At 43.4% G+C, this 25,768-nt stretch overlaps 1 protein-coding gene across 5 annotated transcripts in view; it reads left to right on the top strand.

Moving 5' to 3' along the window:
• Positions 1-25,768, top strand: part of STAM (signal transducing adaptor molecule) — a 222,722-nt gene that overhangs the window by 135,005 nt on the left and 61,949 nt on the right. The window contains exons 8-18 of one of the 5 annotated variants that reach the window (XM_056519183.1): positions 502-684; positions 4,238-4,395; positions 6,291-6,404; positions 9,071-9,186; positions 9,902-10,050; positions 11,395-11,591; positions 12,882-13,009; positions 13,143-13,227; positions 15,292-15,433; positions 16,055-16,087; positions 19,574-19,737. In XM_056519183.1, coding sequence (XP_056375158.1) covers positions 502-684; positions 4,238-4,395; positions 6,291-6,404; positions 9,071-9,186; positions 9,902-10,050; positions 11,395-11,591; positions 12,882-13,009; positions 13,143-13,227; positions 15,292-15,433; positions 16,055-16,087; positions 19,574-19,737 — 1,469 coding nt within the window. Of the gene's footprint in view, positions 1-501; positions 685-4,237; positions 4,396-6,290; positions 6,405-7,202; positions 7,260-7,282; positions 7,420-8,073; positions 8,560-9,070; positions 9,187-9,901; positions 10,051-11,394; positions 11,592-12,881; positions 13,010-13,142; positions 13,228-15,291; positions 15,434-16,054; positions 16,088-19,573; positions 19,738-25,768 lie in introns of those variants that run through there. The other 4 variants (XM_056519187.1, XM_056519186.1, XM_056519185.1 and 1 more) reach the window with 4 other exon arrangements.

Consider the following 25,768-nt stretch of genomic DNA (forward strand, 5'->3'; position numbering starts at 1 on the left):
GGTAGCCAGGGAGCTAGCTAGGTAGGTAACCAAGTACTTAGGTATGTAAGTAGGTACATTGGTATCAAGGTAGCTAGGTAGGTAGGTAGGTTGATAGGTAGTCAGGTAGATAGCCAAGTAGCTAATAAGTACTTAGTCAGTTGCAACCCTGATCTGCCCCCATGCCAGGAGGAAAAAAATGCTCTCTGTCTCCGTCCAGTGAGGCGACCTCAACAGTGTAGGCATCCTTACTGTGCGGGGCAAAGGTCATGGTCTCCTCTCAGTGTAGGGGGCATGTCCTCCTCTACACTGACAGACAGCTATCAACTGTATGTGTCTGTCCCTTTTTTGAGACTGATGTGTAGGCAGGGGAGACACTTTGGCGCCTGTGCCCCCCTATCCCGTATGCAACTGGCTTTGGATTTTCTCAGGGGGTTCTTGAATTGATGAGACAATTTAAGCAGCGGAGGGAAGAACAAGCTTTACTGATTAAGTTGGACATTTTCTTCTATCTTATTGCAGGGACTAGTGACCCCACATTTTGTCCTTCAACATGGACCCCTTATAATGGATACTGCTATCACCTAGTTAATGAATCAAGGACTTGGAAGGATGCTATGTTGTCTTGCAGGAAAGAAGAGGGTGATCTTGTAAGTGTGCACAATATTGAAGAAGCAAGTGCTATTGCATCACAGTTTGTATTTGGTAAGTATCTAATGGTTTACCATAAACACAATTCATTTAGCATAAGTGAACCTCCAGATTTTCATTTCAGGGTGTTTTTGTGTAATCGGTCTGTAAAATGTATTATGGATTAGATTCGTACGTACACACTATGCCTCCTGCTCAGTGAATCCACTGAGCCAGCTTAGAGCACTTATCTAAGCAAGTGTGAGGAGTTAACAGGCAATGCTTAGCCTCAACACTGAACTCCTTCTAAAAACAGGAACTGGCAGAATATACTCACCTGCTTCTCACTCCTGTCTGTGCACAGGCCTGGGCCAGCTTCTACACTGCACCCTCGAGTGTTCAATTAGTGATCACTAGATTGTTGAAGAGGAGAAGATTGACAAGAGGCTGGTTCGGTTCTGTGCTCAGACAGGTGCGGGGAGTGGGTGAGTATTTTTCAATTTGCTAGGTAAGGGCTGGATGGCCAATATACAGCGGGAGATTTATCAAAACCTGTCCAGAGGATACGTTGCTGAGTTACCTATAGCAACCAATCTGCTTCTTTTATTTTTGTAAAGGAAAGGCCTCTGAAAAATGAAAGAATATTTTATTTTTTCAATTCGGAAGAAATCTGATTTGTGAAAGTTTGTGAAAGGGTCCACAGTCCCACACTTAATGATGCGGCAAATGTTGCTCTGGCGAGAATCTGATGACCATTTCCTTAGCAACTAGTCCACGCTACCTCCTCTGTAGTATCTCCCCTTGTCATTTATTCTAGCTTTAGATTAGATAGCACTCTGTGTGGAATTTTCTTTTTCACGCCCCGGTCATGAGACTATTGCCAATTTTAGGATGAACCTTGACATGCCACTGTTTTAAAGGTGGCGGATGTATCGATGTATAAGCATGTTATGGATCACTCAAAAATCTGTCTGTGTTTGTGTGTGTTTTAGGATAGTACTAGCATTGCCATCTAGTGGAAGGTACATGACAACAAGTCAATAATTGTTTACAGTGATTCCTCAACTTACTATGGCCTCAACATACAATAGTTTCAACATACAATGGTCTTTTCTGGACCATTGTAACTTAAAACCAGACTCAACATACAATGCTACAGACAGTCCAGATCTGTGAAACGTGTCAATGGCCGGAAGTACTGACCAATCAGAATGGGCATTCACTGGTAAAACACCTGTATTACTGAAGTGTATGCACTGACTGGTGTCTGGTAGCGCCCCCTACAGTACAGGGAGGTATTACATGTTCTGTACTACTCTTTTCCTGTGCCAGGATTAGCGGCTCTTTTGGACACCAGGTAAGTGCGACTCCATGTTTCTTTTTTACCACACTGTGCGTACTGTACAGGACCCAGAAGAAGCTCCTGTCCTCTACATAGACCAGTGCTTCCCAAGCAGGGTGCCCCCAGCTGTTGCAAAACTACAACTCCCAGCATGCCTGGACAGCCTTTGGCTGTCCGGGCATGCTGGGAGTTGTAGTTTTGCAACAGCTGGTGACTCCCTGCTTGGGAAACACTGACATTGACAGCAATTACAGCTCCCAGCATATCTTTATTACTTTTATATGTAAGGCCTTGCTTTATCCTATATTAGTTATCTACTTATTTTTCTTTAATCCTCACTTTTTCCTATTTTTGGATGACATTTTGGTGCCTTTAGAACCAATTACCAGGTTTCCATAGAGTTCTGGTCTCAATATACAATGGTTTCAACATACAATGGTCATCCTGGAACCAATTAATATTGTAACTTGAGGGACCACTGTATATGGATATTAAGTTCGTTTAAGGAAATCAACTGCTTCTATGCATTTAATCAGTGTTCACAACTGTCCAGACGTTCGTTCGTAGCTTATGTGGCCGGCCAAACAGGGAGGTGACTTGCAGAGAAAGCTCCTCAATTGTGAGGCCTTCTGGCCATTCACTTTGGACACTACTGAACCATCTGGGCTAAATATACGTAAAGAATTGCTTTTACATTATAAACCCTTGTACACATTCCTCTAGTTGTTTCAGCACTAAATGTCAGAATTATCTATTGTATGCATGCAGATATGTATGTCATTTTTTTGTGAACACAACTAAATTGAGCCTCAGCAGTGTTTTTTTCTGCTTAATTTTATGCTGCAGGTGTCATAAAATAATTTGCCACATGTCTTATGTTCACATTATATCACTTCTAGGGTTGTGAAAGGTCTGATGTTTTTAATTAGTAAGTATTGATTGCACATGCACCTATGACGTTTTATCCCTTTACTCCCTCCCCTTCCTGTTCATTTTTAATTTGAATGAGCTGTAATGTCCGTTTATTTGTTTTTGTGTTTTTATGTCTTGGGGTCTGTTCAGACACTGTTTTTTGTGTGTTTGGGCAGTTTCTGTGTAATTCTTCCTAGCCTTTGAAGAGTTATTGTTCTCACCCAATTGCAGCTCGGGTGTGGCTTTAAAACCCTAGCTCTGCTGCACTCTGGGTGCTGGTGATTGAACTACTTTGACTATGTTTTATCATGCACCTTAGATATAGTGCTACTTTGTCGATGTCTGCTTAATCATGCACCTTGTATTTATTTTGTGATATTTCTGAGTTTTTAACCATGGTTAATAGTCTTGTTTATTGTAGATTTTAGTCTGAAGTACAATTGTCTGTTTTTAGAATTATCGTATGTCCGTTCTGCTTGTGCCTTGTATCTAAGTCTGTGTTCACACTGTGAGTTTGAGTTTAAATATATCCTGTCTTGTATCTTGAAATCCTGTCTAGTATCCTGACTTGTGTTCCTTCACGTTGTGGAGTTTGGTTTTGTGGAGTCTGTTCAGACTCAACCGTTTCTCAGTCCAATGTTCTGTGTATTATATTTGTTTTCTTCTAGGCCAGTATCCTGAAAACACGGTGGAGTGTGCCCGCTGGCTAGAAGTCTATCTGGAGTTAGTATTGTTGTCCCACATTGATTGGAGTGGGAGTCTAGTTTGTGCTTTTTATGTTTCAAGTGTGAACAGTGTTCTATGTTCCTGATCAGTTTGGTGTTTAACATTCAGTTCTTCTGGTTCATCCCCTGCATCTTCTGGTTTCTGCTGTATATTTGTACCATGCCTAGTCGTGTTCATTTATTCATATATGCGGTTTATTTGAATTCTGAACTGTTTGTTAGTACACTATATTCTGCCCTGTTAGTATGTTTATATTCTGTCTGGTATATCTGGTTGTTCGGTAGTTTTCCTGTTATGTTTCTGGCCTGAGACTGGTTATGTATATTATTATTTGTTTTTATGCACTTAGGGCACTTTAGGGCAAGTAGGGACCGCCACTGTGGTTGTTGATTCGCCGTTTAGGGCGGATGGGCAAGTAGGCAGGGAGAGTGTTATTAGTGACAGCTTAGGGCGCACTCTCCCTGTCCCCCCAGTCGGTCATGACATGAGCTTTTGTGGGTTATCTGTGATAAGGGAACAGGTGTCTATTCGAAACGCGTCCAAGTGCACTTGCTTGCACACCGATGTGAATTGCTTGTATAATCTACAATAAAGCTGGAAATTATCATCTGCCTTGCTGGATCATCTTTTTCCTTTGTTGTCTTTCAGGAGATGCAGAGTATGTTTGGCTTGGGTTAAATGACTTGAAGACTCAACAATTTTTTGAATGGAGCGATGGCTCTCCAGTGGCGTATACAACCTGGCAAAGAAGAGAACCATCTCACCTCAATAGCAGACAAGAGGACTGTGTTGCATTATTCACTAAGGTACAACATTGTGAACCTGAGGACTAAAGTTGGTTCACTGAGCTTTCGAGGCTGAGCTTTGCTTGCAGCGGAAAGCCGTGGGCACAGCTCAGCCCAGCAAGGAAATAGTTAATTAGCACTGCTGAGCAGCATTAGATAACATATTGGGTGGGGTGGGGTTATATATTATACAGTAAAGAGAATTATTCTTACCCCCTCATCGCTGGTCCGGGCCTCTTTATGTGTAGCCCCACCTCTAGCAATGATGTGACTAGTGGGTGCAGCTACACAAGATGAAACTCACAGCCTGTAACAAGGTGCCGTAATTATGGCTCTGTTCAAATTATACATTTTCAGCATGTCTTTTTTGTTTTAAATAGGCATTTTAAAAATGTAAAATGTGAATAGACCCTTTTGCCATTGTTTTTCCAAACAGGGAGCCTCCAGCTGTTGCTTAACTGCAACCCCCATCATTCCCAGACAGCCTTGGGCTGTCTTGGAATGATGGGGGTTGTAGTTAAGCAACAGCAAGCCCCAGGAGAAAGTGCCATAAATTTACTAACCATATTTTCATGTTCTTTTTTTCTTCTCATTTCAGATCCTCGTATGCAGAGGACTAGGTTGGATTTGTTATACTATGTTTTTTTTTTTTTCATAAATAAATTTAAAAAAATTCATTAGGTTACCCCTATTTTATTCTTTAAGACAGCTTCCACCATTAAGAGTGAAAAGTAAATGAAAAAAACACATGTAAAAATAAATTTTATTACAAAAAACGCTCCCCCTCATACCTTGGTTAACCATTTATTCAATAATAATTTTAAAAAAAAGCTGTTCATCAACATAGTCCACCCAATCTGAAATAGTCCACAGGATACATGGATCTGAATTGAGGAGAAAAAAAAAATGCAACAAAGGTAAGTACATTTAGGGCGCTCTCCCCTGGGGGAAAGCACCCATAAAGCAGATGTTCCCAAACAGGGAGCCTCTCACTGTTGCTGAACTACAACACCTATTATTCCCGAACAGCCCAGGGCTGTCTGAGAATGATAAGAGTTGCAGTTTAGCAATAGCGAGCCTCCAGCTGTTGCTGAACTACAATCCCCATCATTACCAGATGGAAAAACAAAAAGGCATGCTAAAGACGCATAATGTAAACTGAGCCATATATACCACATCTCATTCCAGGCTGTGAGCTTTTACATGTGTAGCTGTATCTTCCATTCCAGATGGTTTTCTGTGACAAAGGAGATAATTTGCACTACTCATTAACTGATGGCTTATGGTGAAATTGTTTGTTGTGAACCAAATACTTTCCGAAAGTTCGGCGAGCCAACCATTTGGAAAGCTTACTCAACTCTACTGAAGAAAATAAAACTTAAAGGGCTACTCCACTGGAAAACATTATTATTATTATTATTATTTTCAATTGGTGCCAGAAAGTTGTACAGATTTCTAAATTACTTCTATTTAAAAATCTTAACCCTTCCAGTACTTATCAGCTGCTGTATGTTCCAGAGGAAGTTCTTTTCTTTTAAAATTTCCTTTCTGTCTGACCACAGTGCTCTCTGCTGACACCTCTGTCCATGTCAGGAACTGTACAGAGTAGGAGCAAATCCCCAAAGCAAACCTCTCCTTCTCTGGACAGTTCCTAAAATGGACAGAGGTGTCAGCAGAGAGCACTGTGGTCAGACAGAAAGGAAATTCAAAAAGAAAAGAACTTCCTCTGGAACATACAGCAGCTGATAAGTACTGGAAGGGTTAAGATTTTTAAATAGAAGTCATTTACAAATCTGTTTAATTTTCTGGTACCAGTTGATTAAAAAATAAATGTTTTCCAGGGGAGTACCCCTTTAAGTTGACAGTAATGTGCCCAGATATAGGTGTTAACTTTTCTTGCAATATTTTGTTTCCAGGATGGACAATGGGTAGATGAGATATGTGAGAAAATGTTTCCATATATTTGCAAAAGAAAATCCCTGCCGAATGACCAAGGGCCAGTTATCGATGATCACCCTGGATGTGACGAGGTAGAGTACATTGTACATGTAGGAAACGTATCATTTGAGACTTTTTTTTTATACTATTTAAGCTTTTTACTTTCCTTTTTGCCAGTTTCAGTTGCACAAAATTTATCAAATGAAAAAACGAATAAATAAATAGAAGATTTTTTTTTTAACATTTTAAAAAACATTATTACATTTGAAAATGAACTCTGCTTTTTAATATTTTTTTCCCATTCAAAAATTATTTTATTCATTCTTTTAGTTAGATTCCACAGTTTTCCTGGATTAATTCTGAATTAGCATTGCATTCCCCCCATTTTTTTTTTTATAATTAATAATTAATATTTAGGAGTCCTAATAAACTAAAACATAAAAAGTAATCTAATAATGGCATTGGTGAAAATATTTAGTATTTTTTTACACAATTTTCTGTGAAAAGTCATTTAAGAACTCCTTTTATGCCATAATGCCCCTGTTCTAATGGTATTTAGTATTTTCTAAGTAATAAATACCATGAAAAACAGAAAGTGAGTCACAGAACCCGGCCAACAGTTACAACCCACCATTTTAAGTACATCAGGGCCATTAAAGGGGTACTCCGCTGCTCAGCGTTTGGAACAAACTGGAGTCGGCAGCTCGTGAAGTCATAGCCCCGCCCCCTCGTGATGTCACAGCCCGCCCACTCAATGCAAGTTTATGCGAGGGGGCGTGACAGACGTCAAGCTCCCTCCATAGATTGCATTAAGGGGCGGGGCGTGACATCATGAGGGGGCGGGGCTATGACATCATGAGCTGCCGGCACCGACTCCAGCATTCGGAACAGTTTGTTCCAAATGCTGAGCAGCGGAGTACCCCTTCAAGTCGAGTGGACCTACGCAAGTTACGCAAGTTTCTCAACTTTTTGAAAAGTCACATATAAATTAATAATAATAAAACTCATTACATTTAATCAATGCCTCTTTAATGCTGAAGCCACAACCCTTTGCTGGATGAAGTGAAATATGTCTAAAACATGGAAAAGTTACATTTTTAAAGCAAAGTAAGTGTTTTTTTTTTTATTAATTCCATCCTATGGGGGGGATTTACAGTCACCGGCATTTCACACGCCATCTTTAGTAACGCCCCACTGCAGTTAGGTTTGGTATGTTTATTATGAGGCATACGCCTCTTATTGAATTGCCACTTTGACCGCTGCTCATGTGCTGCGTGTAGAGATCTATGCAAGCTGTAATGTAGATTTTTCCTATCATTTTTTGCAGTTTTTTGGCATAAACTTTAGTAACTCTACTGGGTGTGGAGACCTCATCATAAGAGGCAATAAGTGCCCAAAAAGAAATACACCCTATGGGGGAGATTTATCAAAACCTGTGCAGAGGAAAAGTTGACCAGTTGCTCATAGCAACCAATCAGATCACTTCTTTCATTTTGAAAAGGGCCTCTGGAAAATAAAAGAAGAAATCTGATTGGTTGCTATGGGCAAGTGGTAAACTTTTTCTTTACACAGGTTTTGATAAATTTCCCCCTATGTGTTTAGGAGTCGTTTCATCAGGACAACCCCTGACCATTGTTACACACTGCGCTCCGGCCACAAGCACCGGCCTTGAGCGCAGTGTCCCCGACCGCCGGCGGGGCCGGGATTCGCATCGCGGGACACGCGCCTGCATGCGAATCTCGTCCCGTCACTCACCTCGTCCCGCTCCTGCAGTGCTCTCACTCTCTCAGCTCCGGTGTGCGCGTCCCCGTTCCTTAGGGAGCACACCGTAGCTTTCAAATTTAAAGGGCCAGTACGCCCATGATTAGTAAAAGCACCTGACAGCACATTGTAAGTTGTTGCACCTCCCACACCCCCCTGCCGGATCTTCAGTGCCTATTGCCTGAGAGAAAGCGTTCCCTATTGCCTGTTTTGCCATACCCATGTATCCAGACCTTCCTGCTACGTTTTTTTTACTACAAACCTTTGCCGCCTGCCTTGACCTTCTGCTACGTTGACTACGCTACAGCCTTCACCTTCGGTACCTCGCCTTGCCCAGTTACCTGTGTGGTCGAGCCGTGTCAGGGGTAAGCGACCTGGGTGTCGCCTGCCGCAGCAAGTCCATCCTGCCTTGCGGCGGGCTCTGGTGAAGACCAGCGGCACCTTAGACTCCGCTCCCCGATACCGTCCGAGTCATCAGCCACACAGGTAGAGGATTCAAATCCAGCTCCGTTACAACCATATGCCCTAATAGAATATGTGGGCAACATAGAGGGGGTCATTGCAAAGATCAACTCTTGCTTTGGCAGACTGGGCCCATTCATGTTTTACATGGACCACTATTCATTTAAAGTGTTACTGTCATTTAACAAAACATGACATATTATACAGACATTTCAAAAGTTTTTATCAATTAGAGTCTTGGTCTTCAGATCCATCCATTGAACATTAGCATTGGCTGAGCTCTTCTCTCCTTGGCTCATTCCTCTCTCCTTCCCCAACTGCAGGAGTTGGGCTCCATAGACTTACTATAGAATCCGTCTCTTGCAGCAAGATGGGGAGAAGAGAAGAGCCACTCAAGTGCTTCACCCGGCTCGTTCTAGTGATTGGTGGAAGTCTAACATTTAACAAAAATGTTGACATCATACAGACATTTCAAAAGTTTTGACTTGTCTTGCAATCTCTTTGCATAATTTATTATAATTTTTTGTGTACCCAGGGTTGGAAGAGACACGGCTTCTACTGCTATTTAATAGGTGAATTGCCGAGTACATTTCCAGAAGCTAACAGCACGTGCAATCGTCGTGGAGCCTTTTTGATGACTGTTGAAGACAGGTGATTATTTCTAGACATCATTATCCTATATGATGTATTAAAGGGGTACTCTGCTGCTCAGCATTTAGAAGAAACTGTTCCGAACGCTGGAGGCGGTGCCAGGAGCTTGTGATGTCATATCCCCGCCCACTCATGATGTCCCACCCCGCCCCCTCAATGCAAGTCTATGGGAGGGGGCGTGACAGCTGTCACGCCCCCTCCCATAGACTTGCATTGAGGGGGCAGGGCGTGACATCATGAGTGGGCGGGGCTATGACATCATGATCTCCCGGCGCCAGCTCCAGCATTCAGAACAGTTTGCACCCCTTCAATTCTTCATATAGCTATCTGATACCAGCCAAACCAGAGTCTTCTTCAAAGGAAAGAGACAGCCATCTGTATGCAGCTGCTTCAGGGATCTTGTCATTATAGAGCAGAATAGTGATTGGCTAGAGAAGTGTCTGAGACATAACCCAGGGGGCGCTCATTCTCATTTTTCAAGCAAAGCTCAATGGAACTGGCTCTCAATAATACTGTAAGTCTTTGTACACGCCTGGATCTCTTCCGTGAGAATCATTGTGCCCCTGAGCCATATAAAAGCCTAAGATTTTTTACATATTTACTTTGGCATTAGTAGAATAACTTTGTGCCCTTGCTATTTCACATTCTTTATATTCTAGATCTCATGTTTAAACCCAAGAATAAAATGTGACATAATGTTGGCTTCTCACTGCAGGGTTGAACAGGCCTATATAACAAGTCTGATTGGGTTTAGACCAGAGAAATATTTCTGGACCGGACTCTCTGATACGGAGGATAAGAACACTTATAAATGGGCCAATGGGCAAGAGGTTTTATATACACACTGGAACGCACACATGCCTGGTAAGATCGTTTATTATATATTTTTGTATCTATTTTATAATTATTATTATTGTTATCATCATTTTTATTTCTTCACAGCTATATGGTTCTTTTGCCATGATCAGTGTTCATGAAGAAGTAATATATTTTCCATGAAATGGCTGTTGCTAGCTTGAGCTGCCAGATCTGCGGCGACCTTTCCTTTTTTTGGCACTATGAACACATATCACAAGATGGTCTTTCTTTATGTAACGCCCCCTAATTGAGCCTCCAGTGTAAGGAGGGGTTTTCTATGTTTTTTTCACCTTCTAATTCATTGCATTGCCTTCACTATGTGACCAGAGCTTGCAAGGTGTGCAGTAGAGTACTCCTCTTCTGCCAGCGTTGATCAGAAAACCTTAAAGGGGTTCTCCACCATAAGGGGATTTTAGTACGTACCTGGCAGACAGTAATGGACATGCTTAAGAAGGATCTGCGCTTGTCTTGGGCTAAATGGCTATGCTGTGAGATTACCATAACACACTGGCTAGCTTTTTGTGAACTTGTATTTCCTATTTCAGTTTTCTTTTTTTTTTAACTACAAATCCCATAATTCCATTTTCCTCCCTTCCACACATCAGCCACCCCACCCATTGAAACATAAATGAGCTGCATCCATTCAAAAGACCTGTGGTTTTCAATCAGGGTGCCTACAGCTGTGCATTAGTTGGAGATTGATCACTCTCCCACCAAGCGAACCCTCCACCCATTGAAGCAGACAGGCTCCCTGTCATCAGCTGACTAGTGAGTCAGGTTTCCTGGGAAAAATCTGAGACAACAGTCATTTTGTATGCTGTTAAAAATAAATATTGGGGTGAAAATCACATAAGAATTGTGAGAAAACTGTCACACACAGGTACAGACACTATATTATGAACTACACTAACTTTACAGCCCCTGTAGCACAGTCAAATAAAAAAAAATCCTGGAATACCTCTTTAACTAGCTCGGTACACACTGAGTACCCTATAAGTGAAGTAACTTGGAACAGTGAAGTAGTATAATGTTTGGAAGGGAAAACAATATTGGATCAGTGTGGGTAACAATCGGGTTATGAGTAAACAGGTAATGGTAAAGTCTATATGGCATAAACACAGTGCATCAATATGCAGACTCTTTTTGTGCAACAGCTGGAGGCACCCTGGTTGGGAAACATTAGGACACTCAAACTTCTGCTGCCCTGGAGTTTCTCGACTCCAGATATTTCCTCCTCATTCCCTTTCCATAGGGCTGCATTACTGTCTACTTGTCCCAGGGAGAAATGGGAAATGTAAATGTGCAGCGTCTTTCTCCATAAATCTCTTCCATTTTTATTACATTTCAAAGACAGAAGACAGGGCTGTGTCGCGATGGGAACTGGAACCAAAGCCGGACTATGGGACGTTATAAACTGTGAAGAAAAGACTAAGTATGTGTGCAAAAAGTGGGCACAAGGAGCAACAATTTTTCCGCCTAGCCCTGCGACACCATTGCCTATCCCATGTCCAATTGACTGGACTCCATCAGGCAATGCATGCTTCAAGGTAAGAAGATCTGTACAGGCACAAATGGTATTATAAAATGACATGTCTGTTTTGATAGTCTATCTGTCTTCCAGTGCCTTTCTTCTACTTTTGCTTGGAGACCTATAAAATGGCGTTCTTAGTTCTTTTGTTTTCAAAAATTACAAAAAGTTTTGCACTACTCCAAGGGTCCAGTGTTCAAATCAGGGCTGAAGATTTATTGTACCGTATTACAAAAGAGATGCGACGTTCCGGCATACATTGATTTTATCAAGCATAACAAACAGTAAAATAAGGCAGACTTATACAGTAAAATCTACCTTGGCAGACACGTTCAAATAGAGGACATCTCCCAATAGCGAACCGTTCTTTATTCTCTGGAACAGTCCCATAAGACTTAATGGTTAATAGGGGCACACCAGTGCTGAGCAACACACTCCCAATAGTGGAAAACCAGGCTCGTGTGGTTGCTTCTATACATCTACCGGCCTGCTCATTCACCCCCCTCTGATCCCCCCCCCCATGCCACATGCCACTTTATTCCCCCTGTGCCAAATCATCCCCCCCCCCTTTATTACCCTCTTTACCACCCCCTGTGCCACATCATTCTCCCCTGTGCCATTTCTTTCTCCCCTTTCTCCCCATGTCATTTCATCCCTACTGTACCAAATAATTCCCCCTGTGCCATTTCTCTCCCCCCTTTATCCTCCTGTGCCACTTTATTCCCCCTGTGCCCTGTGCCAAACCATCCCTCCCCTTGATTAACCCCTGTGCCACATTACTTTTCCCCTTCCCTCCTCCTATTGTTCTTCTTACCTGGCCAGCAGGCTCAGGTGCAGGGGCTCTATGTGGGTTTGATGTCCTGTGTGCTGCACTGACTGTGAGCAGTACAAAATTATTTCTTTATACTTTTGCTTTGTATCGTGTTGTATAGGTAATTACACTATACAGTAAAGTATTTGGTAATTTCAAAATCTTGTTTAGCCTTTTTTCAAAATGGGGGACATTACTCAATGGTGGACATTTTTTTCCCCCTGTAAGTGACCGCTATTGGGAGATTCTACTGTATACAGTGTTACAAAGCAATTGGTGATACAGCATGTGTTTTACATGTCACGCCCCCTCCCATAGACTTGCATTGAGGGGGCGGGGTGTGATGTCATGAGGGGGCTATGACGTCACAAGCTCCCGGCACCGACTTCAGCGTTCCGAACAGTTTGTGCCAAACGCTGAGCAGCGGAGTACCCCTTTAAATCATGAAGGGGAATTTTTTTTTTATACAAGATTTCTTATTTTTCTTTCTTTTAATAGTATTACTCTGATGAAAAGTATGAAGAAAAGTCCTGGTATGAAGCAAGAGAATTTTGCAGAGCTATAGGAGGTGACTTGCTTAGTATCATAAGCAGTGAAGACGAGACGGCTGTGTTATCAATGATGAGGTAGGAACCTGTCACGCTGAAAGTCAGCTCCTATCTGGACGCATCATGTTATAGAGTCGGAGGGGCTGACCATCAGTTTGATTTACAGATCAGGGCACATTGCTGATTATTCATCTTTTTATTTGTATTTAAGTTCTCATGGCAGCTATAAACCTATCTGGATTGGACTAAAGTACAGTAATCCTGATGAAGGCCCTACATGGTCAGATGGCTCACCTGTAAGTAATGCCTTGTATGTTATCAAAACAATTGCCGTCACTTTGCTAATATCATAATAAAAACAAGGCCTGAACGAGCCTGATTTGGAAAACAATTTTGGCAGATGTGCCAGGGTGGCTTCCAGTACTGAATATATCTGTAGGTCTCCTTAAAGGGGTATTCCAGGAAAAAAAACTTTTATTTTTATTTTTATATCAACTGGCTACAGAAAGTTAAAGAGATTTGTAAATGAATTCTATTAAAAAATCTTAATCCTTCTAATAATTATCAGCTGCTGGAGTTGAGTTGTTTTCTGTCTGGCAACAGTGCTCTCTGCTGACATCTCTCCTTGTCTCGGGAACTGCACAAAGTAGAAGAGGTTTGCTATGGGGATTTGCTTCAACTTTGGACACTCCCCAAGACAGGTGTCATCAGAGAGCACTTAGACAGAAAAGAACAACTCAACTTCAGCAGCTCGTAAATACTGAAAGGATTAGGATTTTTTAATAGAAGTCATTTACAAATCTGTTTAACTTTCTGGAGCCAGTTGATATATTTAAAAAAAAAATTGTTTTCCTGGATAACCCCTTTAACCCCTTCAGGACACAGCAGATTTTTTTTTGCATTTTCATTTTTTCCTCCTCACTTTAAGAGCCATAACTTTTTTTTTTTTTTTTTCATATACACAGACCCATATGGGTTGTTTTTTGCATGACCATATGTACTTTGCAATGGGGCCTCATATTTTACCATAAAATGTACAGAGCAACGAGAAAAAATATTATTTGTTGGAGAAAATTGGAAAAAACTTTCAATTATGCATTTCTTTTTTTTTTGGGGTGTGGGGGGGGGGGATTGTTTTTAGGCAGTGCACTTTACAGTAAAGCTGACACAGTGGGGGTGATTTACTAATCAGTGGAATGGAGTGTTGTTTTCATTGTGGACATGTTTTCCTGATAGGTATTTTTCCATCATTTTCCAAGGTTTTGCTATTTTTTCAACTTCTCTGAGCTGTCAGGTTTTCGAGAGCTCAAATTCACGACATTTTATGTAGGAATATTAGTAAATTTATTGTTTTATTTAAACTGTCGGGGAAACACCACTTTTTGGGGGAACACGCCTCTTTTTCAGGTTTTCCGAGTAATGCGGAGAGTTATTTGGGTTTTTGGACTTTTTGGTTGAATAGTCTGGCGCTCAAAAGTGCTACACTATATGGGCGCAAAACCCAAGAAAAAAGAGTCAGGATCAAAATAGTAAATCGCCCCCGTTACATTTATTCTGTGTGTAAATACAATTAAACCAATATCCATATTTACAGTTTTTCTATTGCTGCATTACTTTTAAGAAAAGGGAAATTTTTATAACAAAATCTAAATGCTTAAAGGGGTATTCCAGGCCAAAACTTTTTTTTTTTTTTTTATATATCAACTGGCTCTGGAAAGTTAAACAGATTTGTAAATTACTTCTATTAAAAAAAATCTTAATCCTTCCAATAGTTATTAGCTTCTGAAGTTGAGTTTTTGTTTTCTGTCTAACTGCTCTCTGATGACTCACGTCCCGGGAGCTGTGCAGTTCCTATGGGGATATTCTCCCATCATCATCCTTTATATATTTTTAAAAACATTTTGTTATGATTTATTTTACACTTTTTAAGTCGACTAGGGGACAAATGAAAGTAATCATTAGATTGCTAAGACTGAACAATACTATGCAATTGCATAGCATTGCTAAGGCTAAGTTTCCACTTTTTTTCTGGCAGTTTTTGGAAAACTGCCACTGCAGTTTTTGAGCCAAAGCCAGAAATGTATTCAAAAGGAATGAAAAATGTAAAGGAAGTACTTACACTTCTCCTCCCTTATGGATCCACTTCTGACTTTGGCTCAAAAACTGCAGTGGCAGTTTTCCAAAAAACTGCCGGAAAAAAAAACAAGTGGAAACTTAGCCTAAGTGTCATTGGTGCTCTGCTGTTTGCCTTGGCAGACTCTATTAACAGATCATGCTGGAGCAAGGGAAATGGATTTAATTTGTTGTTATAAGCTAATTAATTATATATATATATATATTTTTTTTTTGTTTGTTTTTAGTTTAGTTATGAAAGCTGGTACTATCAGGAACCGGACACTGACAACGGGCAGGAGTCCTGTGGGGCGCTGTTTGGTTTTAGATTAAAGTGGCGTATTGTACATTGTGATACTACATGGCAATGGATTTGTAAACTGAAAAAAGGTACAAACATGTCCACCTACAGGTGCAATTCCTAGAGCTGTGTTTTTCAGCCAGTGTTCCTCCAGCTGTTGCAGAACTACAACTCCCAGCATGCCCAGACAGCTGAAGACTGTCTGGGCATGCTGGGAGATGTAGTTTTGCAGCAGCTTGATCCACACTAGTTGAGAAAATTTGTCCTAGAGTAATTCAGAATGAAGAAGCCCTACAGAGGTTTCAATGTCCGCTTTAGTGCTTACAGAAGCCTTAGGCTGTCAAGGCATGCTGGCAGTCGTAGTTTTGCAACAGCTGGAGGCCACCGGGTTGGGGAATACTGAATAGGGGAATGATGAGGAAATTACATGATTTATAGGATAGGTTCTTAAACTAGGGCGGGGGCCTTATCTTAGATTGGCAGTCTTGCATTGCATCCCCATTTACTTGCCATAGCTGTGCTGCAGCATAACCCACAAAGAGCAACACTGTGATCATTAGTCGCACAACCCCTATCATGTCCAAAATAGCCATAGCAAAGTGCTGGAAACCTAACTGGACAGAAATTGTACCAGTAATAAAATTGATTATTACACATATGTAATTTTCTGATGAAACTTTTCCTCTTTTTTTTTTTTATCTTGTTTCTAGAAGCAATATTAAAGGAAGAACCAAAACCTATTGGTAAGCAGTTTATTTTTTGCACACCAACCTGGTCTGTCTATTATGTTGGGCAGGGAATAGTGTAGCCCTGAACTGACTCACGACCTCCATCCCTGCCTTTTGAGGTGCCTACTTTCTTATAGTTTGGCCCCAAACACAGTGCTGGTCGCTAAGATACTAAGTTGCAAGGCGTAGACAAGTCAAAGAAACAAACAACAGAGTATGGAAGTTAGGAAAAAGGTCAGGGCACAAAAGCGTCAACAATAGCACACAACAGGGCGCACATAATAGGTAACAGCAAACTGACAAACAAAGCAAAATCAGGCAGGTCAAGTAACAGTCAAGATAGCAGCGAGATACAGAATCAGATAGTAAGAATATAGTCAGGTTACAAGCCAAGGTACAAAATCAGGAGTACTACAGGGTACAGAATGGCAGGCAAAAGAATAGTTAATGGCTAGCAGGGGAGGCTGAAGGCTGAGTAGGGATTTTAATACACAACTTTTTTTTGGGGGGGGGGGGGGGGGGCGTTAATGCCGTAGCCAATTGGCCTGTATGTGGCCAAAGCACAGCATGTGATGCCTGACCAAATGTACTTGTTACACTGTCAATCAGTGTTATGATAAATACAACACAGGGCTGTCTGGGCATGCTGGGAGATGAAGTTTTGCAACTTCTGCAGGTCCAAAGTTTGAGAACACTGCCCTAAATACAGACCCTAGAAGCAGAACCCCTAAATTTTAACGGTCGGTTCATTTGAAAAGCAAGAGACAAAGTAACAGCAAAAAATCCAGAAAAGTGCATTTCAAATAAGTTATGAAGTGATTTGCATTTTATTGAATTAACATCGAAATCATTTACATATTCATTGGCAGACTTAGCAGACAGGCCTGTACATGTGCTTATTTAAAGGGGATACTCCGCTGCTCAGTATTTAGAACAAACTGTTCCGAATGCTGGAGCCGGCGCTGGGAGCTTGTGACTTCATAGCCCCTCCCCCTCAATGCAAGTCTATGGGAGGGGGCGTGACAGCTGTCACGCTCCCTCCCATAGACTTGCATTGAGGGGGCGGGGTGTGACGGCATGAGGGGGCGTGGCTATGATGTCACAAGCTCCCGGCTCCAGCATTCAGAACAGTTTGTTCCAAACGCTGAGCAGCGGAGTACCCCTTTAAGCAGAAGGAAATTGTGGGTGCTGCAGGATTACAGTTCTGCACTGTTTAGTGTATTTTACCAATTGTTTTCTTAGTGATTTTTGGTCCCAGCTGCCTTGAGATCATTGACAAGATCCTCCTGTGTAGTTCCGGGCTGATTCCTCTCTATTCTCCTGATCATTAAAGGGTTGCTCTGCTCCCCAGCCCCGGAATTCAATATTCCAAACGTTGTGTGCGGGCTTCCGTGTTCATGCCCACCCCCTTGTGACGTCATGCCCTGCCCCCTCAATGAAAGTCTATAGGAAGGGGGCGCGATGGCCGTCACGCCCCCTCCCATGGACTTGCATTGAGGGGGCGTGACGTCACAGGGGGGCTGGCGTGAACACGGAAGCCCGCACACAGCATTTGGAACATTAAGTTCCGGATGCTGGGGAGCGGAGTAACCCTTTAAAACTCCACGAGGTGAAATCTTACATGGAGCCCCCAACTGAGGGAGATTGACAGGGATTTTTAGTTTCTTCCATTTGGGAACAATGGCACCGACTGTTTCATTTTCTCACCAAGCCGTTTGGCGATGGTTTTGCAGCCCATTCCAGCCTTGTTTTTTAGAATCTGATGAATTGTATCTGTGGACAGTTTCTTCTATACATTTGTGGTGTCCCGGTACCGTATTGCATACCGTACCTAGTGCAGAGGTCCCCAAAGTCAGAGTAACTACTTTCAGGTAGGATTCCTCAGGTGGGACAGCCCCTAGTCGCCTCTCCTCAAGTCTAATTCTATATTGATAATATATGTATATATTTAATAATAGTATATATTTTATGACAATGTATAGTGCTTACCTTGTTTAGCGTCGCAGGACCTTCGGTCATGTGACCATTCTAATAACCTCTATGGTATGTTGGAGGACCTTTGGAGGTCCTTGGGTCATGTGTTACCCACAAATCTTTGTAATGGTGATTGACATCCGTTTAGACCAATTAGCATTAGTCCAGCCCCTGCCCATATAAGGGAGCTGTAGCCAATTATCGCTTTCTTGGGTTGCTGCTCTCGTGGATGCCGGACTAGCAGGACGGATCTGCGCAACTTTCAAAGACACGCTAGGCCTAACCAAACCTGCTGGCCTCAGCTTTACCAAAACTGTGAGTTCAAATCTAAATCCCCGCAAATGCTAGCGTGACTATTGGACTGCAACTAAACCCTTAAATCCAGTGGAACAGCGCACAGTACTAAAAGACTCTAAATGCTAAAGTCCCAACCTTTGTCAAAAGGAAAGCCGTTGTTATGCTTAGAGACTGTTCTGTTATTGAAGCTTGCAGAAAACCTTCAGTAAAAGTTAATCCTGTTTCAGAAAAGTCTCCGGTTGTGGACAATCTATTATTATATACCTCCCTATCATTCCTGGGAAGGGCGGCGGTAGGACAAGCATTACTGAGGAGCCCTCACCCTGGCGTCACAAATAGCAAGGGTTAATAAACACCCTTTAATTACAGCACAGCTACGCTCCCCATACCCTACATCCCCAGGCTATCACACAGGTATCAAGCTGAAAATAAGAGAGTGCTCCTCATTTCAGCTTGTTACCTGTATAAAAGACAAATGGCAGCCAGAAATCTTGTTGATTTTGATAGGGGATTAAAATGGGAGTAAAATGCAAATCAATTCATAACTTATTTGAAATGCGTTTTTCTAGATTTGTTTGTTATTCTGTCTCTCACTGTTCAAATAAAATGATAGACCGATCATTTCATTGTCAGTGGGGGCAAAAGTACAACATTCGGAGGGGATCAAATAATTTTTTCCCTCCGCTGCACAGTGTGTAGACATGGTAAACCAGACGTTGCAGATTTGGGCCAATACAAAGAAGTGTTTACAAATAATCCGAAATACTTTTTTGAGTACATAGCAATGAATGATTTCTTCGCCCTATAACCCAGTGGTCTTCAACCTGCGGACCTCCAGATGTTGCAAAACTACAACTCCCAGCATGCCCGGACAGCCGTCGGCTGTCCGGGCATGCTGGGAGTTGCAGTTTTGAAACATCTGGAGGTCCGCAGGTTGAAGACCACTGCTATAACCTATAGCAGAGGGAAAAAACACCGTACTGTAGAATGTTTTTCACTGTATCGTAGATACCATGAACATCCAGCATACCGAATGAGCCCAATGAGAGGTCAAATACTATGATGGGAATTGATTATTATAAGTAATTTAGTGCCCTGAAGAAAAATGATCAAAAACCAACCACAATCCAGTAACCCTTGTGCTGCCTGATACATTTTATGCATTTATTTTTATTTGTTATGTCATTCTCAAATGTGTGTTTTTATCAGGTTTTTATATCCCCTTTACAGAATATGAATTTACAAGTGACGGCTGGCTAATCTATAATGACAGACAATACTATATTAGCAAGGATCAAGTTCCGATGGAGAAAGCGCAAGAATTTTGTAATCGTAATTTTTCTCATCTTGTCACCATTAATAGTGATCTTGAGCAGAAATTCCTCTGGAAATATGTGAGTTCTGAATACTAACTTTCTTCTCATTTCTGACCAGGGACCCACCGTGATATTTGTTCCTGCAATATACAGTGACCCCCGACCTATGATGGCACCGACATACGATCATTTCAACATGCGATGACCTCTCAGAGGCCATCGCATATTGAAGGCAGCAGTGGCGTTGCTAGGGTTGATGTCACCCGGTGCGGTAGAAAATGGTGTCACCCCCATACCTCCCCCCTCCCCCCAGTAAGTTTTTAGCCTGTTGTGACAGACACCACTGTTGTAGCGCATTGTGAGAAATTCCAGTATAATAATCAGATATACCAGTTGCCACAGAATAGGAAAGTGTTAAAGAAGTTTTCACCATTTAAATATACAGCTCCCAGAATTACTTAAAGGGGTACTCCACTGGAAAACATTTACTTTTATATCAACTGGTGCCAGAAAATTAAACAGATTTTTAAATTACTTCTATTTAAAATCTTAATCCTTACAGTACTTATAAGCTGCTGTATGCTCCACAGGAAGTTGTGTAGTTCTTTCCAGTCTGACCACAGTGTTATTTGCTGATACCTCTGTCAATGTCAGGAACTGTCCAGAGCAGGAGAGGTTTGCTATGGGGATTTGCTCCTACTATGGACAGTTCTTGACATGGACAGAGGTGTCAGCACAGAGCACTGTGGTCAGACAGAAAAGAAATTAAAAAAGAAAATAACTTCCTGTGAATCGCTTATACAGCAGCTAATAAGTACTGGAAGGATTAAGATTTTTAAATAGAAGTAATTTACAAATCTGTTTAACTTTGTAGCACCAGTTGATTAAAAAAAAGTTTTCCAGTACCCCTTTTGAGCAGTGGTAAGGTTATGCTGGGAGTTGTAGTATCACTGACCTAACTGTAGAACTGACAAGCGACTACAGCTCTGATAGGACATAGAGAGGAGAATGTACAATGGTATCAGTGACTACAGGTGACGTCTTCTCTATAGTGAGGAGAATACACAATGATATCAGTGATTACAGGTGACGTCTTCTCTATAGTGAGGAGAATACACAATGATATCAGTGACTACAGGTGACGTCTTCTCTATAGTGAGGAGAATGTACAATGATATCAGTGACTACAGGTGACATCTTCTCTATAGTGAGGAGAATACACAATGATATCAGTGACTACAGGTGACGTCTTCTTTATAGTGAGGAGAATACACAATGATATCAGTGATTACAGGTGATGTCTTCTCTATAGTGAGGAGAATACACAATGATATCAGTGACTACAGGTGACGTCTTCTCTATAGTTAGGAGAATACACAATGATATCAGTGACTACAGGTGACATCTTCTCTATAGTGAGGAGAATACACAATGATATCAGTGACTACAGGTGACGTCTTCTCTATAGTTAGGAGAATACACAATGATATCAGTGACTACAGGTGACATCTTCTCTATAGTGAGGAGAATACACAATGATATCAGTGATTACAGGTGACGTCTTCTCTATAGTGAGGAGAATACACAATGATATCAGTGACTACAAGTGACATCTTCTCTATAGTGAGGAGAATACACAATGATATCAGTGACTACAGGTGACATCTTCTCTATAGTGAGGAGAATACACAAAGATATCAGTGATTACAGGTGACGTCTTCTCTAAAGTGAGGAGAATACACAATGATATCAGTGACTACAGGTGACATCTTCTCTATAGTGAGGAGAATACACAATGATATCAGTAACTATAGGTGAGGTCTTCTTTATAGTCTTTCCTTATCTAATTCAGATGGTACATACCGCCTGGTCCAGCTAAAACTTCTGTCTGTAGAATGTGACGCCCAGATGACTCCTCACTATGTCAGCGCATTCTCATCCTCTATATAAAAACAAGTATTATTATAAACCTGCCAGACACAGTATCCTCTAAATATAATACTACTATACACTATACTCTCTGATTATAAGCCTTCCATACACTGTACCCACTGAATATAATACTACCACACACTGTACATTCTGAATATAATACCAACACATACTGTACCCTCTGAATATAAATCTGCCACATACTGTACCCTCTGAATATAAATCTGCCACACACTGTACCCTCTGAATATAAATCTGCCACATACTGTACCCCTGAATATAATACCGCCACACACTGTACCCTCTGAATATAATACTTAGAGATGAGCGAACTTACAGTAAATTTGATTCATCACGAACTTCTCGGCTCGGCAGTTGATGACTTTTCCTGCATAAATTAGTTCAGCCTTCAGGTGCTCCTGTGGGCTGGAAAATGTGGATACAGTCCTAGGAGACTCTTTCCTAGGAATGTATCCACCTTTTCCAGCCCACCGGAGCACCTGAAGGCGGAACTAATTTACGCAGGATAAGTTATCAACTGCCGAGCCGTGAAGTTCGTGCCGAATCGAATTTACTGTAAGTTCGCTCATCTCTAATAATACTACCACAAACTGCACCCTCTGAATATAACGTTGCCATACAGTGCACCCTCTGAATATAATACCACAACCGCAGTAAGACCCCTCAACATCCGTTAGCTGATGCTATTACCACGGGAGGGGGGTATTGGTGATGTTGCTAGTGGATTATGGGGGTGCTACTACAGGGGGGTGTTGCACGAGGATGATGAGGGTGCTACTGGCCATCCCCCCTGGCAGTATGACCCCCATCATCCATCGGCAGGATCATCCTCCTGGCAGGAGCACCGCCATCATCCACCATCAGGATCTGCTGATGGAGGTGCTACTGCTGGGGGGGGGGGTGTTGCTGGTGGATGATGAGGGTGCTACTGCCAGGGGGGAGCATAAGGTAGGCAGCAGTTCCCCCACATTAGGTAGGCAGCAGTTCCCTCACATTAGTTAGCAATTTCCCCACATTAGGTAGCACAGATTCCCCACATTAGGTAGCAGTTTCCCCACATTAGGTAGCATAGATTCCCCAGATTCGGTAGCACAGACTCCCCACATTTGGTAGCACAGATTCCCCACATTAGGTAGCAGTTTCCCCACATTAGGTAGCATAGACTCCCCACATTAGGTAGCATAGACTCCGCACATTTGGTAGTAGTTTCCCCACATTAGGCCGCAGGTTCCCTTGCAGGTTCCCCACAATGGGTCAAAGTATCCCCACATTAAATCGCTGGTAAACCCCCCCCCCACACACACACACACACACACACCCACACACAGAGTCACACAGTCTCACACACAGACAGTCACATACACACACAGTCACACACACAGTCACATACACACACAGTCACATACACACACAGTGGCACACACACATACACACACAGTCGCACACACACAGTCACATACACACATACACACACACAGTCACACACAGTCACATACACACGCACAGTCACATACACACGCACAGTCACATACACACACACAGTCACATACACACACACAATCACACACACACAGTCACACACACACACACAGTCACATACACACACACAGACAGAGATAGAGACAGACAGACACACACACTCACCCATCCAGCGCAGCGATCCTTCTCACCGGGCGCCCTGTGACGTAACTGACGTCCTCCTGCGCGGCCATGCGGTGTGACGTCAGGCCAGCGCAGATGTGGGAGCGGAGGCCGGGCACATTGCTGGTGAAGGCAGGGGGGGGGTGCTGACGGACGGGCGCACCGCACCTCACACACAGCGCCGGGGGGGGGAGGGGATGTTGCTGACTGACGGGAGGCCGGTCGGGCACAGATGGGGGGGATGCTGCGGAGCGTCTTGGTGTCACCCCATTAGGTTGGTGTCTCCCGGTGCGGGCCGCAACCCCCGCACCCGGGTCGCAACGCCACTGGAAGGCAGCATCAACATACGATGCATTTGTATGTCGGGGCCATCGCATAAACGGCTATCCGGCAGCGCAGACTGCTTCAGCTGCCCCGTGTGCTCCGGTGATGGTCACTTACCTGTCCTCCGGGCTCCGGCGCGTCTTCTTCGGGATCCCCTGCATCGTCATCGTCACGTCGCTGCGCACGCCGTCCCGTCATCCAATAGGAGCGGCGTGCGTAGCGACGTGATGGTGGCGATAGAGAGCAAGGATGCCGGGGAAGAAGAGGCCTTGCCGGAGCGTAGGGAACACCCCGGGGACGCGGCGACAGCGATGGAAGGCGACATCCAGGGCAGCGGTGATGGTCCGGAGCGGCGGGGACACGTGAGTTTAACCTCCGATACCAGTGGTCTTCAACCTGCGGACCTCCAGATGTTGCAAAACTACAACACCCAGCATGCCCGGACAGCCAATCTCGAGGTCCGCAGGTTGTAGACCACTGTCCTATACTTTACATTGCACGGATCCCTCAACATACGATGGTTTCAACAAACGATGGTCCATTTGGAACGGATTGCCATCATATGTTGAGGGACCACTGTATAAGGTAAAATTGCAACCCTGAAGGAACTCCACTTTTTTCCCCAGTAGGGTGTCAGTGAGGTTGCTTAACCTGTTGGGGACGAAGGGCGTATGCATACGCCCTTGCGTCCTGGTACTTAAGGACGAAGGGCGTATCCATACGCCCGTGGGAATTTCGGCCCCCGCCGCGCGCCGGACGGGGACCGGGCCGGGGTGACTGCTGATATCTATCAGCAGGCACCCCGTGCAAATGCCCAGGGGGGTCATTAGACCCCCCCATGTCGGCGATCGGCGCAAATCGCAAGTGAATTCACACTTGCGATTTGCGCCGATTCCGGGTCATTACGGGTCTATGGTGACCCGGTGACCCGGAATAGAAGGGGGATCGCGGGTGTCTAAGACACCCACGATCCCCCTAAAGCGATAGGAGTGAGGTGGCAGAGTTGCCACCCCTCCTATCCCTGCTATTGGTGGTCTAGACGCGACCACCAATAGCAGATCATGGGCGGAGGGGTTTACTTTCGTTTTCCCCGTCCTGCCCTCCCACAATAGGCGGGGCAGAACGGGGTAAACGAAGAGGACCGGGCGCCGACGTCCACTTACCCCTCCGGAGGCAGCGGAGCGACGGGGGTCGGCGGCGGCAACGGCGATCTGCGGCGGCGTGCGGCAGAAGAGGACGGCTCCCGGATGCGACGGAAGCCGGTGAGTAGTTGCCTAGCAACATCTAGAGGGCTACAGTCTGAGACCACTATAGTGGTCTCTAGACTGTAGCCCTCCAGATGTTGCAAAACTACAACTCCCAGCATGCCCAGACAACTGTTTGCGGTGTGGGCATGCTGGAATTTGTAGTTTTGCAACAGCTGGAGGTCTGCAGTTTAGAGACCACTGCACAGTGATCTCTATACTGCCCTCTAGATCTTGCAAAACTACAACTCCTAGCATACCCACACAGCTGTTTGCTGTCTAGGCATGCTGGGAGTTGTAGTTTTGCAACAGCTGGAGGCACACTGGTTGGAAAATACTGAGTTAGGTAACAGAACCTAACTCAGTATTTTCCAACCAGTGTGCCTCCAGCTGTTTCAAAACTACAACTCCCAGCATGTACTGACAGACCGTGCATGCTGGGAGTTGTAGTTTTGCAACAGCTGGAGGCTCACTGGTTGGAAAATACTGAGTTAGGTAACAGAACCTAACTGAAGGTTTTCCAACCAGTGTGCCTCCAGCTGTTGCAAAACTACTGCTCTCAGCATGTACTGACAGACCGTGCATGCTGGGAGTTGTAGTTTTGAAACAGCTGGAGGTTTGCCCCCCCCCCCCCCATGTGAACGTACAGGGTACATTCACACTGGCGGGTTTACAGCAAGTTTCCTGCTTCAAGTATGAAGGGGGTACAGTGAGCATTTACGCCCCACAGGTGTCTGACAGATTTTTGGAACAGTGGTACGTGAAAATGAAAAATGTAATTTTTTTGTTTGCACAGCCCACTGTTCCAAAGATCTGTCAAACGCCAGTAGGGTGTAAATGCTCACTGTACCCCTTATTACATTCCCTGAGGGGTGTAGTTTCCAAAATGGGGGTCACATGTGGGGGGTCCACTGTTCTGGCACCACGGGGGGCTTTGTAAATGCACA

Source organism: Hyla sarda, chromosome 5 (assembly GCF_029499605.1).
Source record: "Hyla sarda isolate aHylSar1 chromosome 5, aHylSar1.hap1, whole genome shotgun sequence".
NCBI classification, from domain to species: Eukaryota; Metazoa; Chordata; class Amphibia; order Anura; family Hylidae; genus Hyla; species Hyla sarda.